The 15,923-nt window shown below is 36.3% G+C and overlaps 1 protein-coding gene across 29 annotated transcripts in view; it reads left to right on the top strand.

Moving 5' to 3' along the window:
* ABI2 (abl interactor 2) overlaps positions 1-15,923 on the top strand; it is a 127,665-nt gene that overhangs the window by 64,870 nt on the left and 46,872 nt on the right. For all 29 annotated transcript variants that reach the window (XM_082688879.1, XM_082688881.1, XM_082688899.1 and 26 more), the window contains exons 2-3: positions 3,629-3,796; positions 14,969-15,145. In XM_082688879.1, the coding sequence (XP_082545005.1) occupies positions 3,629-3,796; positions 14,969-15,145 (345 nt within the window). The remainder of the gene's footprint in view (positions 1-3,628; positions 3,797-14,968; positions 15,146-15,923) is intronic.

The raw sequence follows: 15,923 nt of genomic DNA, 5'->3' as shown, positions 1-15,923 counted from the left end.
ATTTCAGTTTACGGTGTAATTTATAAGCATAATTCTAATTTTAAGTAAATATTGTAAGTTTAATGACAGTATAATCTTTACATTTTTAAATAAAGTTTATTTTTAATTTTAGGGGCTCTTGGGCGGCTCATTTAGTTAAGCATCTAATTTCAGCTCAGGTCATGATCTTAGGGTTCTGGAATCAAGCCCTGTGTCCAGCTCCATACTCAGCAGGGAGTCTGCTTCTCTCTCTCCCTCTCCCTCTTCCCCTCCTTCTGCTCTTGTGCTTGCTTGCTTGCTTGCTCTCTCTCAAATAAATAAATCATAAGAAATAAGTTTTAGGGGTGCCTGGGTGGCTCACTTGGTTAAGCAACTGTCTTTGGCTTATGTCGTGATCCTGGGGTCCTGGGATTGAGTCCCACATTGGGCTCCCTGATTGGCAGAGAGTCTGCTTCTCCCGCTCTCTCCTCTCATGCTTTCTTTCTCTCTCTCTCTCAAATAAATAAATAAAATCTTTAAAAAATAATACGTTTTAAATTTATTTCTAGTATAGTTAACATGTAGTGTTCTATTAGTTTCAGGTGTGCTGTGTAGAGATTCAGCAATTCTATCTCTACATCGCTCAGTGCTCATCGTAAGTGCACTCTTAATCCCCCTCGCCTATTTCACCATCCCCCAGCCTGCCTCCACGAGGTAGGCATCAGTTCATTCTCTATAGTTAAGTGTCTGTTTCAATTTATACATCTTTTGTTTGCATCAACATTTGTGAAATTTGACATAGATATGCCTGTCTTGAAAGTAGCTGATAACAGAAACCTGGAATGTATGTTTGTATGTTTGCTTTTTTTTTTTTTTTTAAAGATTTTATTTATTTATTTGACAGAGAGAGATTGTGTTTTTAATGTCAAATTCCACTTGTTCACTGCTGGAAAGCAATTGACTTTTGTCTGTTAACCTTGTATCCTGCCATCTTCTTGTAATCTCTTATTAGGTTCTCAGTTCTTTTGGATTTCTATAGTGATCATATCACCTGTGTCCTCTCCTCTCAAGGGTTCCAGGAATATATTTTTTTCTTTTAATACATTAGAAACTGTATAGTCTTATTAAATAAAATATATTAAGTCCACACATAGTCCTAATAAAGCACTTCTGAATCTACTATGTGCTCCCTGGTCAAAAGACAGATTATAAGCAATCAGGAAGCATTCTTGTTCTTCTCCTGTAATGACCAGAGAGTTGTGCTTTCTTTGGTTTTCTAGACTGAGGTGAATTATTTAGTAAATGTGGATGTAAAATAAATGTATACCCTTTTAGGAAAGAGTTAGCTATACTTTGATATCTGAAGTTTTTTGTTTGTTTGTTTCAATCTCATCAGCTGATATTCATGACTTCTATATATTCATGACTTTGTGACATAATTGCCATTAGGAAGATACATCAGGATTTTAATGGATTGCCAACTTTTTTCCTAAAGATTGATATATTTATAGCAATGTGTTTATAAAATTCAGAGTGTTCCTTTGTGTTACTTCAATGATGCCCTGAATACATACTTTATGTTGATTTATATCAGTGTTATGTCAGCCACAAACAGCATCTCTATTTAGGTTTTCTTCATACATTTTACATTTCAGTGTCCTCAATTTTCCAAAGAAAAGTAGATACACACAAGGCCTATTTAAAAAGAGTCTTTCATATCTTTGATGAAGATCAATCAGCTCCATGATTTCACACATAGACTAGGAGCAGAAGTGGAGCATGAAGTGGTAATATTTGCTTTTCAGAAAATCTCAGATACCATGAATATAAAAAAGGGTGCATTGGAAATAATTATATCTACCCAAATATCTGTCCTCTTGATCCTTTGAAGAAGTATATTGTCAAATAAATTGTTTCAGTTCTGAATTATTCTCTATAGTGAATACTCTGATAGAGTATTATCTGAAAAGTATTAATGACTTGCTGCTTTTACTATGAATTCAAGAAAAGTCGTTGATTTTTTTGTTGTGTTGAGCTTTTCACTTGTTAGGATGGAATGGTGACTTCTAAGCTCCTTAAATGTACAATCAGAATCTAGAAGTCTTTATAGTTTTCTAAGAAGTATTTATCTTCAGCCAAATTTGGCTTCAACTCTGTTGTTAATTCAAGTATTGAAGAGAGTGAAATTACTAAGGATTAGAAAAGAATAGCAAAAAAAGGTAATATAGTTATCCTTAACTCTTTGCACGTTACACTGGGTATCGTTTGATTGTTTTGTTGACTGCTGCTTCTTCAAAAGAATGTTGCTCTCCCTGGAAAATCATATATGGGGTTGTTAATTTTGATTCCTTTATTGTATAGGAGAGAAGAGTGGAACATAGTGGACTTCGAGCAGTTAATGACCACTCAAAGAAATAATGACAGTTGTTACATAGAAGGATTTGTAGTTTTAGATTCATTTTCTTATTTGGTGTTCACACTACTTAGAATGGTTGATATGGAGGTTTATTTTTTCTGCTTTGTAACTGAGGAAATTGAGAAACTGTTACTCTTGTCCAAGCTGGTATGTTGTAGTAGCCTACATGAAAATAAAAGATTTCTGGTTTAGAGGCTTGTGTGCTTTCTACTGAACCACAGTATTTATCCAGAACTAGGACAATAAGATAGTGTCCTGTATTTAGCGGCATAGAATATATATCTTTACCATTGTTTTGCCTTGTCTACGGCCATACCACCCTGAACGCGCCCGATCTCGTCTGATCTCGGAAGCTAAGCAGGGTTGGGCCTGGTTAGTATTTGGATGGGAGACCATTGTTTTGCCTTGGGACCTTGGAAATGATGAATTAACCACTTTTTACCGTGCACTCTGTTTTGATACTTAGCAATTTATGTCTTACAGAGTTGTGACACTTAAAATGCTTGAGAAGAAAGATTTCTTTGATTATTTTATTTTTAAAAAATGATTTATTTTATTTATTAGCATTGGAGAAGAGGGTTGAGGTGGGGAGAGAGAGGATCTCAAGTAGACTGTGCACTGACTATGGTGCCCAATGTGGGGCTTGACCCCATGACCCTGAGACCATGATCCAAGACAAAATCAAGAGTAGGATGCACAACTGCCTGAGCCACCCTGGCGCCCCTTTAATTATTTTTATTTTAATTTCTCATTATTTAAAGCATTTTACCCATTTTGTTTACTTTGTTATTTTTACTTTCATTATCATAATTGTTTTGTCATTATGATTACCTTAGTGAGATATTACATTATAGACCCATTTCATATTTAGAGGGGAAGGAAAGAACAAATTCAGGAAAGTAGGAAAATGGATGCCAGAATTTATATATTCAAATCAGTGCTACCTTTCCAAACAGTTATCTTGAGAAGCTATATACTGCTGCCATTGCTCAAAATATCCAGTGGATCTCATTTTTAAAATAATGGGTATAGAATTTTATTTGCATCTATACAAAGAGGTACATATTTAACATGAAAATGTTAGTCAACTCATTCAGTACTTGTTGGGTTTACATGATAATGATAATCAACATTCAGAACCTTTTAAACTAGGGTGTATAGATTTGGAAACAATGGTTTTGATGAGTATTTTTGTAGAGTAGATTGATAGAGTGGATTATCTTTAAATTAATGATCTTTTTTTCTCCCCCTTAGTCAGCAGATAAGCAGCGAGCTCTAGAAGAAACCAAAGCCTACACCACCCAGTCCTTAGCAAGTGTTGCCTATTTGATAAATACCTTGGCCAACAATGTCCTACAGATGCTGGATATTCAGGCATCCCAGCTGCGAAGGATGGAATCTTCAATCAATCATATTTCGCAAGTGAGACAACACTGTTTTTCTATTTTGCCTATGAGGAACACTTGTTAAACATAAGCTATCTGTATCATGCTGACAGCCTTTACTATGTGATTTACTCACACATATGATTTGGAAAATACAAATTCAGTATCAGGTTGTTTTTTGTTCTTTTTGTTGAGTGATTATCTTCTCTGTGATTTTGACAGGGAAGAAGATTTTAATGGTTTCTATTAAAATTCAGTAGTCATAGGAAAATAATCAGCATTGAGGTAAAAATGTGTCTGGTTTCTTCCAACTTTTACCAGATTTCATGTTTCTTTATCTTTCTTAAAAGATATTAGCATGATAGTCTTATCACTTCTTTAATTTTTCTCTTGGTAGGATTTTTGTGCTCACTTCGGCAGCACATATGCTCCTGGTAGGATTTTTGTTTACCAGGATGGTACCATACCTACATAATGGACATATTAACCTAAGTGAACTTATGAAATTATCCTTATATAAAACTTAAAAAAAATTAATGTTATACTTTTTCCATTTTAAAATCTGTTCTCATAATATATAGAAACAATAAAATGGAAAAAAACCCCACCTTTTTCTACTGTTCAAACTTTTCACCTTTACTACTTTGCTTTACTTTGTTCCAATACTTTTTTCTTATAAATAGTTTTTAAAATGTAGGTGTGATTGTATTATGTATAGAATTTTGGATTTTACCCTTTTAACTTACTGTGGTAACAGACATCCTCCCATGACGTTATGAGCTCTTCATAAACATGTTCAGTGGCTGCATAATGTTGCATGTATGTGTCATTACTTTCATATCCATTTTAGTATTTTGGAGCCATTTAAATACTTCACTGAGAAGCGAGTTTGTAATTGCAAAATGAATTTTAAAAAAACATTAAAAAGATAAAGGTTTTGATCTGCCTGCTTCTCTTTGATGAGATCTTTGGAACTTTCCTAGTTCAGCACTGTCCTTTGAGTGACTTGATGTAGTATTCATTTTTTTTGAAGATTACTTATTTTTTTATTTGTCACAGAGAGAGTACAAACAGGGGGAGTGGTAGGCAGAGGGAGAAGCAGGCTTCCTGCTGAGCAAAGAGCCAGGACCTATCTATCTATTCCAGGACCCTGGGATCATGACCTGAGCTGAAGGCAGATGCTTAACTGACTGAGCCATCCAGGTGTCCGTTGATGTAGTATTTGACACTCTTTTATAACTAAATGATTAGAACTCTTCTGGAATAACAAGTTTTAAGATGTCCTTTATAAAAAAAGACATTATATTTTCTTTTTGTTCATCTTAAGAGTTCAGGACTCTTCTGAAATTGACTAATAATTTTTCAAAATCTGAAACTTAACTTGTATAATTAAATAAAATACATTCCAGAAAATCAAATCAGATACAGGAGTACTCATATTATTGCTGTTACTTGAAAGTTCCATCAGACTAATTTAGAGGGATTAGTTGTTATTTAATACTAAATTTAATCTTAAATATGAATTTACTACTGTAACATTTTCTTTATATTCTGTATAACCTTTTATTTATTTATTTATTTAAGATTTTATTTATTTATTTTAGATTTTATTTATTTGACAGAGAGTGAGAGAGCACAAGCAGGGGTAGTGCCAGGCAGAGAGAGAAGCAGGCTCCCTGCTGAGCAAGGAACCAGATGGGGTGCTTGATTCCAGGCCCCTGGGATCATGACCTGAGCCAAAGGCAGCCACTTAACCCACTGAGCCACCCAGGAACCCCTAAACACTTTTTTTTTTTTTAAAGATTTTATTTATTTGAGAAAGAGAGAGGGAGAGAAAGCATGGGAGTGGGGTCAGAGGGAGAAGCAGACTCCCGGCTGAGCAGAGAGCCTGATGTGGGGCTCGATCCCAGGACCCTGAAGCTGAAGGCAGATGCTTAACAGCCTGAGTCACCCAGGTGCCCCTAAACTTTTTCCTTTTTTAATAGGCTCCTTGCCAAGTGTGGATCTTAGTGCAGGCTTTGAACTCATGAACCTGATCAAGACCTGAGCTGAGATCAAGAGTTAGAGGTTTAATTGAGCCACCCAGATGCCACCCACGTATAAACTTCTGTAAACTATAATTTGCTGCTTGTTGTATTGCTGTGTTTCTTCAAGTAAAAAACAAAACCCCAAAAGAATTGATGAGGTTTTTGTTTTTGTTGTTTTGTTTTTTTTGAATTGGTGAGTTTTAATGAATGAGATGTACATTTTATTCTGAGGAGACCCCTTGGAGGAAACAATGATGATGAAATAGATGAACTTAGATTTCTATAGGAGGAATGTTGACAAATGGCTAATCTGGTAGAGAATTTTGAAGTTTGAAAGTCTTAAAATTTTTGTGTGTTTGAAGTCTTAGCAAAGGACCTAAAAAAGAAAGAAGAAAAGTGTGAATACAGAAGAAAAATTAATATATTAGAGTTCCTAAAGAGGATGAACAGCTTGTTATTAGTTTGTAAGAGAAAATAAGAGTGATTGTGAAGGTAGTAGATAGTAAGCAAATGACAGTGAAAGATAATCATCTATTTTTTTATGTAATCTCCATATGCAGTGTGTGGCATGATCCAACTCATGACCCAGAGGTCAAGAGTCGGATGCTCTCCTGACTGAGCCGTCCAGGCTCCCCAATAATCATCTGTTTTTTGATAATTCTGTACTACTTTGGTAGAGAAAGTAGCAGTCTTGAGGAGAAAGGTGAGTAAGTCTACCTTAAGTTGTAATTACTATGTACTCATTAATGAGAACATTTTTTTTTTTTAAGATTACCGTTGTAATCATTTTTTTTTTTTTTAAGATTTTATTTATTCGACAGAGAGAGATCACGAGTAGGCAGAGAGGCAGGCAGAGAGAGGAGGAAGCAGGCTCCCCAACAAGGAGAGAGCCCGATGCGGGGCTCGATCCCAGGACCCTGGGATCATGACCTGAGCCGAAGGCAGAGGCTTTAACCCTCTGAGCCACCCAGGCGCCCCAAGAGAACATTTTTATTTTTGAGTAGCACATAAATCTACATATAATTAGTAGGTCTAATTAGTATGGTCTTTTAAAATATTTTAATGGAATAAGTGAAAAAATGGGAAAGATAAGTGGATAGAGATTTAGAAGATCAGAAATAATAACAGGGGCCTGAGTCAGAGCCCTGAATATGTTGAATCTTCTTTTTTTTTTTAAAGATTTTATTTATTTATTTGACAGAGATCACAAGTAGGCAGAGAGGCAGTCAGAGAGAGAGAAGGAAGCAGGCTCCCCGCTGAGCAGAGAGCCCAATGCGGGACTCGATCCCAGGACCCTGAGATGACCTGAGCCGAAGGCAGCGGCTTAACCCACTGAGCCACCCAGGCGCCCCCCTTTTTTTTTTTTTTTAAGATTTTATTTATTTATTTGACAGAGAGAAATCACAAGTAGATAGAGAGGCAGGCAGAGAGAGAGAGAGAGGGAAGCAGGCTCTCTGCTGACAGAGAGCCCGATGCGGGACTCGATCCCAGGACTCTGAGATCATGAGCTGAGCCGAAGGCAGCGGCTTAACCCACTGAGCCACCCAGGCGCCCCTGAATCTTCTTTTTTACAATTATTTATTTATATTTTTATTGTTTTGAATCATCTTCATTTGGAGTTGAACAATCCCTGGAAGGGTGAGGTTATCTGCAGCTGTCCAACACCTGTTAAGTCTATACAAAATAGTATGTTGAGTGAGAGTTTGAATAAGAGAAATGGGGGGATGGAGGCTATATCTAAGAAATCAGTAAATTTTTTAAAAATTATCTATTTTTTATTATTTGCTTTAAGGATTGAAATATTTTTCAGCTATGTTTAATGTACAGGTAGAGTCCTTTGTTTTAAAAGTTAAATGAGGGGCGCCTGGGTGGCTCAGTGGGTTAAGCCTCTGCCTTCTGCTTAGGTCATCATTTCAGGGTCCTGGGATCGAGCTCTGTGCCCGGCTCTCTGCTTAGCGGGGAGCCTGCTTCCCCCGTTTCTCTCTGCTTGCCTCTCTGCCTACTTGTGATCTTTCTCTCTCTTGGTTAAATAAATAAATAAAATCTTTTTAAAAAAGTCAAATGAATTTGAACTGAAAAATTATTTTATAGTATGTGAAAACGTTTTCTGTTTACAAAGCAAATACCCAGTAAATACTCTAAGTACAAGGATTGGCAAGCTTTTCTGTGAAGTGCCAGATAGTCAATATTTTAGGTTTTGTGGGCCAAATATGTGGTATCAGTCTCATATTCTCTCTGTGTGTATTTTTTTTTTTAAAGATTTTATTTATTTATGTGACTAAGACTGCAAGAGAGGGAACACAAGGATGGGGAGTGGGAGAGGGAGAAGCAGGCCTCCCGCCAAGCAGGTAGCCTGATGCGGGGCTCGATCCCAGGACCCTGGGGTCATGACCTGAGCTGAAGGCAGCTGTTTAACAACTGCACCACGCAGGCGCCCTGTGTGTATGTTTTTAAACAACTATTTAAAAATGTAAAAAACTATTTTAGCTGGTGATATAAAAGCAGTCAGGGCAGATTTGGCATGTAAGCTGTAGCTTGCAAGCCCTTGTTCTAAAATACTGTTTTTCCCCCAAAAGTTTGATACTTACATTTTTTATTATTCTTATGCTTTATTAAAAATATTATGTTTTTAGAGGGAGTCAGGAAATTCTTACAATATCTTGAGACTAGATTTTTTTTTTTTAATTTGAGCAAAAATATTAGGTTTTGAGAATTTGGAGAGTAGATTTGGAGAGAAGCAAAGAAAAGGAGGTTCAGTCAAGTCAAAGACAAGATTACATGTTTATTGGATTGATTCTAGTGTCAGGAGTTATTCTGTAAGGGTTGTCTTGGTAGGCTGGTTGACAACTAGGAGATAGCAGATCTCTGAGGTATTTGATTTCTTTCCTTATTAGTATCTTTTTCCTGTCTCCTGGGTAAGAATTTTCTCACTTTTTAGCCTTCTGTGCTCTAGCTCTTTTTTCCATAGCTTTGGGAATGGGGAGAGTCAGGGATCGAGGTTTTATTTTGGTTCTTCTGCTGACTTGCCTGACATTTGACCAACTTGAACTTCAGTTTTCTCATCTGTAAAATGGTAGGACTGATTAGATGATTTCTGAGCTATCTTCCATTTTGAATTCTTTTTTCTTTTGAGATTCTCACAAATGAATTTTTTTTTCTTTCTGTTCTGCCAACTTTGCTGTGTATCTCAATCTGTGCCCCTCTGACCTCAACCATCTATTACTCTGATGTAACAATTATTTTCTAAATTATTCTGAATTAGAATCTGAGGATGGGAATTCCATTGACTCTACCAGTTATGTATCCTGAAGATGTGTTAGGAACATACATAGTTGTGTTGTTTTCAACACAACAGAGTAATAACTCCTTCTCTAAATATCAAACAGGATAGAATATAACTATTTAGTGTCAGACTTTTTTGTAGTAAATGGATAATATAGCATTAAGTAGTATACTAATTTATACCACACTCACCATCAGAAGTATTAGGATAGGTTCTTGATGTGGACTACCTTAGGTATTTTAAGGATGGCAATTTTATTATTTATATTATTAATTTTTAAGTAATCTCTTACACCCATTATGGGGGTCGCACTTAGAATCCTGAGATCATGCTCCACTGAGTGAGCCAGCCAGCTGCCCCAGGAATGGCAGATTTTTTTTTTAAAGATTTATGTTTTTTTACTTTTATTTTTATTATTTTTGTTTTTTTTTTTTAAGATTTTATCTGTTTGACAGAGATCACAAGTAGGTAGAGAGAGAGAAGGGGAAGCAGGCTTCCCACTGAGAGAGCCCAGTGTGGGGCTCGATCCCTGAGCTGAAAGCAGACACTTAACTGACTGAGCCACCCAGGCACCCCCAAAATTCAATTTTAAATTAAGGAAATTATACTAAAGTTTATCAATATGTAATTATGCATAAAAAATAGGATTTATACAGTTCTTAAATTAACTTTTTTAAAAAAGATTTTATTTATTTATTTGACAGACATACAGAGATCACAAGTAGGCAGAGAGGCAGGCAGAGAGAGAGGAGGAAGTAGGCTCCCTGCTGAGCAGAGAGCCTGATGCGGGGCTCAATCCCAGGACCCTGGGATCATGACCCGGGCCGAAGGCAGAGGCTTTAACCCACTGAGCCACCCAGGCACCCCTTAAATTAACTTTTTTTTTTAATTTTATTTTTTTAAAAGATTATTTATTTATTTATTTGACAGAGAACACAAGTAGGCAGAGAGGCAGGCAGAGAGAGAGAGAGAGAAGCAGGCTCTGCACTGAGCAGTGAGCCCGATGCGGGGCTCGATCCCAGGACCCTGGGATCATGACCTGGGCCGAAGACAGAGGCTTTAACCCGCTGAGCCACCCAGGCGCCCCTAAATTAACTTCTTATGTATAGTTTATATCATTTTATTAAAAAATGAATAACTGAAAATTATCATTTAGTAGTAACTAATTTGTTTTATGGGACATGAATAATTTAAAGCATATTTGTCATTTAAATAATTAAATACTTATTTGAAACAGTAACTTACTAATAAAAAATGGAAACATTTGAAAACACTCAACTTAGTTGAGTTAATCCACTGTAGGTGTTTGCAGATATTTTCCTACACTGATGGTCTGTGGTCTGAGGTACTTGTGCAGTACAGTCACCTCTCGATTATCTGTGTTAATGGGACACAACAGTGCATGGATAATCCTAAAACAAAGTACTTGATAGAGTACCTTCTCGATATCTGTTGTGTGTGGTCTGTATGTGTTTGGATCCATGAAGGAGATGTGAGAATGGGTCTCGGGCTTCCAAGGAGCTGGGAGCCAGTATGACCATCTCAAGGCGTTAAGAGGTGTTTTCGAGGCCTTGGGTTTAGCACTGCAGAGCTGAGGTGCCATGGGGAGGCCCGCAGCATGTGAAATTAGACCCGGCAGTTGGAATGAGAAGGATAGAGACACACATTAATAAGGATCTTTCAGTAAGAATAGTCCACACAGTTGCAGTGATATTACTTGGTGTGTTTTTGGTTAACAGGTAGCAAAAAACAATAGTGTTTCTTAGAAGTGTACTTGCATTAGTTTTGGTCATCTTTGTGTGTTAAACACATATTTTACTTACCACATATAAGAGCTGTTACTGAGATCTCTACTAAGTAAGAATAAATTCATTGTCATGTAGCTAGTTATTTCAGAAATCCAGGATAAATTTGGAATAATTTTTTCTTACTATTAAAATTCTTCCTAAATATCAGTGTTGAACTAGTTCTTCCAAAATTTAACTTTAATGCATTCTAGTTTAGTAATCTCAAAGAATATTATGAAGGCAAATGCAGTGGTGATTAGTGAAAGCTATGAATTTGATTTAGGAAAAACAGAGAAGCCATATTTTTAATTAAAAACATCATAGGAGGGACGCCTGGGTGGCTCAGTTGGTTGGACGACTGCCTTCGGCTCAGGTCATGATCCCGGAATCCTGGGATCGAGTCCCGCATCAGGCTCCCAGCTCCATGGGGAGTCTGCTTCTCCCTCTGACCTTCTCCTCGATCATGCTCTCTCTCACTGTCTCTCTCTCAAATAAATAAATAAAATCTTAAAAAAAAAAAAATAAAAACATCATAGGAGCTTTACAAAAATTCTTTTTTTTTAAATATTTTATTTATTTATTTAACAGAGAGAGAGAGAGACAGAGAGACCACAATGAGGCAGAGAGGCAGGCAGAGAGGCAGGCAGAGAGAGGAGGAAGCAGGCCGCCTGCTGAGCAGAGAGCCCGATGCAGGGCTCGATCCCAGGATCCTGAGACCATGACTCGAGTCGAAGGCAGAGGCCCAACCCACTGAGCCACCCAGGTGCCCCCAAAAATTCTTTTAATACTTGCAGTTGGCTGTGAGTTGATGAGTGCTGAAGCTGGATGGTAGGTATATATATAGAGAGAGGGGTGTTCATTCTGTTACTCTAATTTGAATATGATTTTCCCCAAGAGAAAGCTTTGAAAAATTTGAAATAGGTGATTCCTGAAAATTTCAGAATTTTATGGACCAAACTTTCTTCTCCTTCCTTATGGATTAGATTTGTTGTCTCTGTTATTCAGACTCCAAATAAAACCATAGCTATTTTCTGAATATATATTTGATTTTGTTCACAAGAACTCCTACAGTTCAGCCTAGTGTGGTAGTAAGATGGCAAGAATACAAATTATGCTCTTTGGTTATCTTAACCATTTATGACTTTTATTATGTAGATGTTTTTAAAAAGCGAATGAAACCGAATATCTGTACGTAGCCCGACACTTTAGAGACATTAATCTCTTAAGTCCACTCTTGTAACAAGTTTGGAAACAATTGACATTTGAGAGGGCATAATGTAAGGACAAGTGAATTTGTCTTTTCTATACATCACTGGTTCTCGAGCAGGGAGTTTTACCCCCACGGGGACATTTGGCAATGTCAGACAGTTTTGATTCTCAGAGCTTGGTTCCGAGGAGTGCTGCAGGTCTGCTGGGATACTTGTTCACATCACGCAGTGCTCAGGACAGCCTCCCACAACAACAAAATGATCAAAATGTTAAGAGTATCTCTGTTGAGAAGCTGCTCTCGTTTTCTAAGATGTAGGAATTATTTTAGAGTAGACAGCTAGGAATATTATATAATCAAACTCAATTCTTGTGATTTTCTGTGGATATGTATGCTGTCAAGAATTATGTTTTAAACATGCCTTCAGTTTTTACTTAGAATTAAGATAAGAAGCAACATTTTTCTCTTCAAAATTCCTCCAACCAATTCTTTTTAAAGTTTAGTGCTGGGAAAATTATCCTTCCTGATGAAGGGATGTATTTTCTTTTTTCTTTTTTTTAAAGATTTTATTTATTTATTTGACAGACAGAAATCACAAGTAGGCAGAGAACACAGGCAGAGAGGAGGCAGAGAGGAGGAAGCGGGCCCCCCGCCGAGCAGAGAGGCCGATGCGGGGCTCGATCCCAGGACCCCGAGATCATGACCTGAGCTGAAAGCAGAGGATTAACCCACTGAGCCACCCAGGCGCCCCGGATGTATTTTCTTGAAACTCATTGTTTGCACTTTGCCTTCCCTCCCAGGAAGCTGGAAGAGCCCAGATCTTTTCCTTTGCTCTATTGGTTTTTGTTTTATCCTTAGTGTAGTGATCTGTGGGTTTGGGCTGTGTATTTGTGTGTATATAAAGTGAACATAGAAGTACTATATAAGTGCCTCTAGGCCCCAGGCATGATCAGATGTTTTTAGTGCTTTTTAAAAAAAGTCTCAGTTTTTTCAAACAGTTAAAAAATATGTGCTTAGTATAAAATGTAATTGTGTATTAATGCAGATATGGAAAGTTGCTTTCCCATTTTTATTCTCCGGAAATTTGTTAATATTTTCACCACAAAAATTTGAAATTGAAGGTTCAATTTGCAGTTAACTTAGAATTCGACTCTGGACAGTTGGGTTTGCCTTCTTATGGTTTCTTTTCTTTTCTTTTTTTTTTTTTTTTTTTAAGATTTTATTTATTTATTTGTCAGAGAGAGAGAGAGAGAGAGCACAAGCTGGGGAATGGCAGGCAAAGGAAAAAGCAGGCTCTCCACTGAGCAGGGACTCCGATGTGGGACTCGACCCCAGGACCCTGGGATCATGACCTGAGACTAAGGCAGACGTTTAACCTCCTGAGCTACCCAGGTGCCCCGCTTTCAGATGTCTTTTTCTTTTATCTTTCTTTTTAAAGATTTTATTTGTTCATTTGAGAGAGCATAGAGGGAGAGTGAAAGGGAGAAGCAGACTCCCCACCTAGCAGAGAGCCCAATGTGTGGGACTCCATCCCAGGACCCTGAGATCATGACCTGAGCCGAAGGCAGATGCTTAACCTCCTGAGCCACCCAGGCACCCCCATTTTCAGATTTCTTAAAGTGATGGTTAATACTGTCATAATGGTTATCATCTTTTCATTTCTATATTATTACTGGGTTCTATTTTAGGAGAGGGGAAAGTGAAGTAGGGCCGGGGAGGAAGTAATGTCTCTTAATTGCTGCTTGAGCCAGGAGTGGTGTGAGAGATATGAACAATTTTAATGAGGTTTTTTCCTACTTTTTTGACTGCAGCACACTGTAAAAAATATATTTTACATTGCATCCAATACACAATTTCTGTATGTATTCTGTATATCTATATATCTATATATATAGTTATATACATAAATAGATGTTTCAGGAAAAAATAATATGTGTATATACAGTCTAGTATTTATGTTCTTTTTTATTTAAAGTCATTGCTCTTCATATTTCACTAAATTACAACCTGCTGTTTGAAAAATGCTGTTTAAGTGTATTAGTTATCTGTGTTTGTGCAGAAAGTCACCATCTATTAGCAAATAGAAGACTAAGTAAAAAAACACATTTATCCTATGTGAACATTTAATAAATAGGATGAATTAATGAAATATTTTATAAATATTTGTCATGATAAAATCTAAGCAAACTTCAGTGTTTTGTTTTGGTAAAACGATGACTGTTAACAGTGTATGTATATTTTAAGCCTCTCTTTTTTTGGTAAATTAAAAAGCATTTGAACACCAATGGAAATTATATTAATAGGTCATTTTAAAATGTAACCAAATTAATACTTCGGGCTTTCTTAATCATTATGTTAGTTTAAATATTAATGGAGTTTGGGGAAAAGTTAGCATGCTTTAACCCAAAGGTTGGAACACTTTTTCTGTCAAGGCCCAGCTAATAAATATTTTAGGCTTTGCAGGCCATCAGTCTTTGCTTTAACTTCTCATCTCTGCCTCTGTGCTGTGAAAATATGTATGCAAGTAGAATAGCTAAATTTCTGTTCCCATAGGAACAGAAATTTGAATTCTGTATAATTTTCATGTTATGACATTATCTTTTTCTGACTTTTAAAAACCACTAAAACATGTAAACACTACTCCTGAGTTGTTAAAGCCAAACAAAACAAAGACTTCAGGTTGTAAAAAAACAGTTTGTGGGCCAGATTGGGTCTGTTGGCCATGATTTGCGACCCTTGCTTTAGCATAAAAATGGAGAAAGCCAGTAGCTCCAAAAAGGACAAAATTTAGCAGTGGAGTTCAAGTATATGAATAATGATGTTAAATCTCTGAGGATTTATATTTTTATTTTTCTGAGTAATAGAGCTATACATTTTTGTGTTGTGTTTATATTATGTTTTGCAGACTGTTGATATTCATAAAGAGAAAGTTGCAAGAAGAGAGATCGGTATTTTGACTACCAATAAAAACACTTCAAGGACACATAAAATTATTGCTCCGGCCAATCTTGAACGACCAGTTCGTTATATTAGAAAACCTATTGACTATACAATTCTAGATGATATTGGACATGGAGTAAAGGTAAGTATAATTTTTGTCAACCTTTTAAAAACAATAGCCCATAATGGAACTAACTCTTTAGAAAATTAAGCTTTTGTCTTTTCTTTCTTAGAAGCCCAAGTTTTGGCCCAGTTGTGGTTCTGAAGATTCCTTACTACTATAACTATTTTATCTTTCTTGCTTCTTCTTAGTGCTGTGTTTTCAAATTTTAAATAGTCCTCTTTAAATAAATCGCATTTACTTAATTGGTTATATAGATCAGGCAAATAAGTATGGCATAATTTTTCTAATCTTTTAATGATTTAATATGACTAATTAAAAATTTCCTCAGCATGTTCTTAAAGTACCTTATCTCAGACATTTATCAGCAAAGCTTTGGCATTAGTGTTCAGAAGGAACATGTATAAACAACCATGTACTTTGAATCTTTCTAAAATAATTTTACCTAAATATTTTGGGTGAGAATAGTGTAGATGAAAGTAACATGTGAATTAATATTTCCACTGCTTTTGAATATGCAGCCATTATATATATGGGCTATTTTTAAAAATGTTTTGGAGTATCTGCTGTATAGTGCCATGATCAAAACTGAGGTGCATATAAATTTCATTTAAATTGGTATTTATACTTAAGTAACTATTTGGAGCTTCCACTAAGTATTAGGTACTTAAAGCTTTCATCTTAATCAGTGATTTGAAAGGCATTGACTTATCAAATGTGACTTTGAATACATATTTACATACGTGTGAAACTGTATGGTTTATACAGTTGATTTATGTCTACATAAGCAAATTGAAAC

Source organism: Mustela nivalis (genome assembly GCF_964662115.1).
Source record: "Mustela nivalis genome assembly, chromosome: 11".
Classification (NCBI taxonomy): domain Eukaryota; kingdom Metazoa; phylum Chordata; class Mammalia; order Carnivora; family Mustelidae; genus Mustela; species Mustela nivalis.
This window is presented reverse-complemented; position numbering and strand designations above follow the sequence as displayed.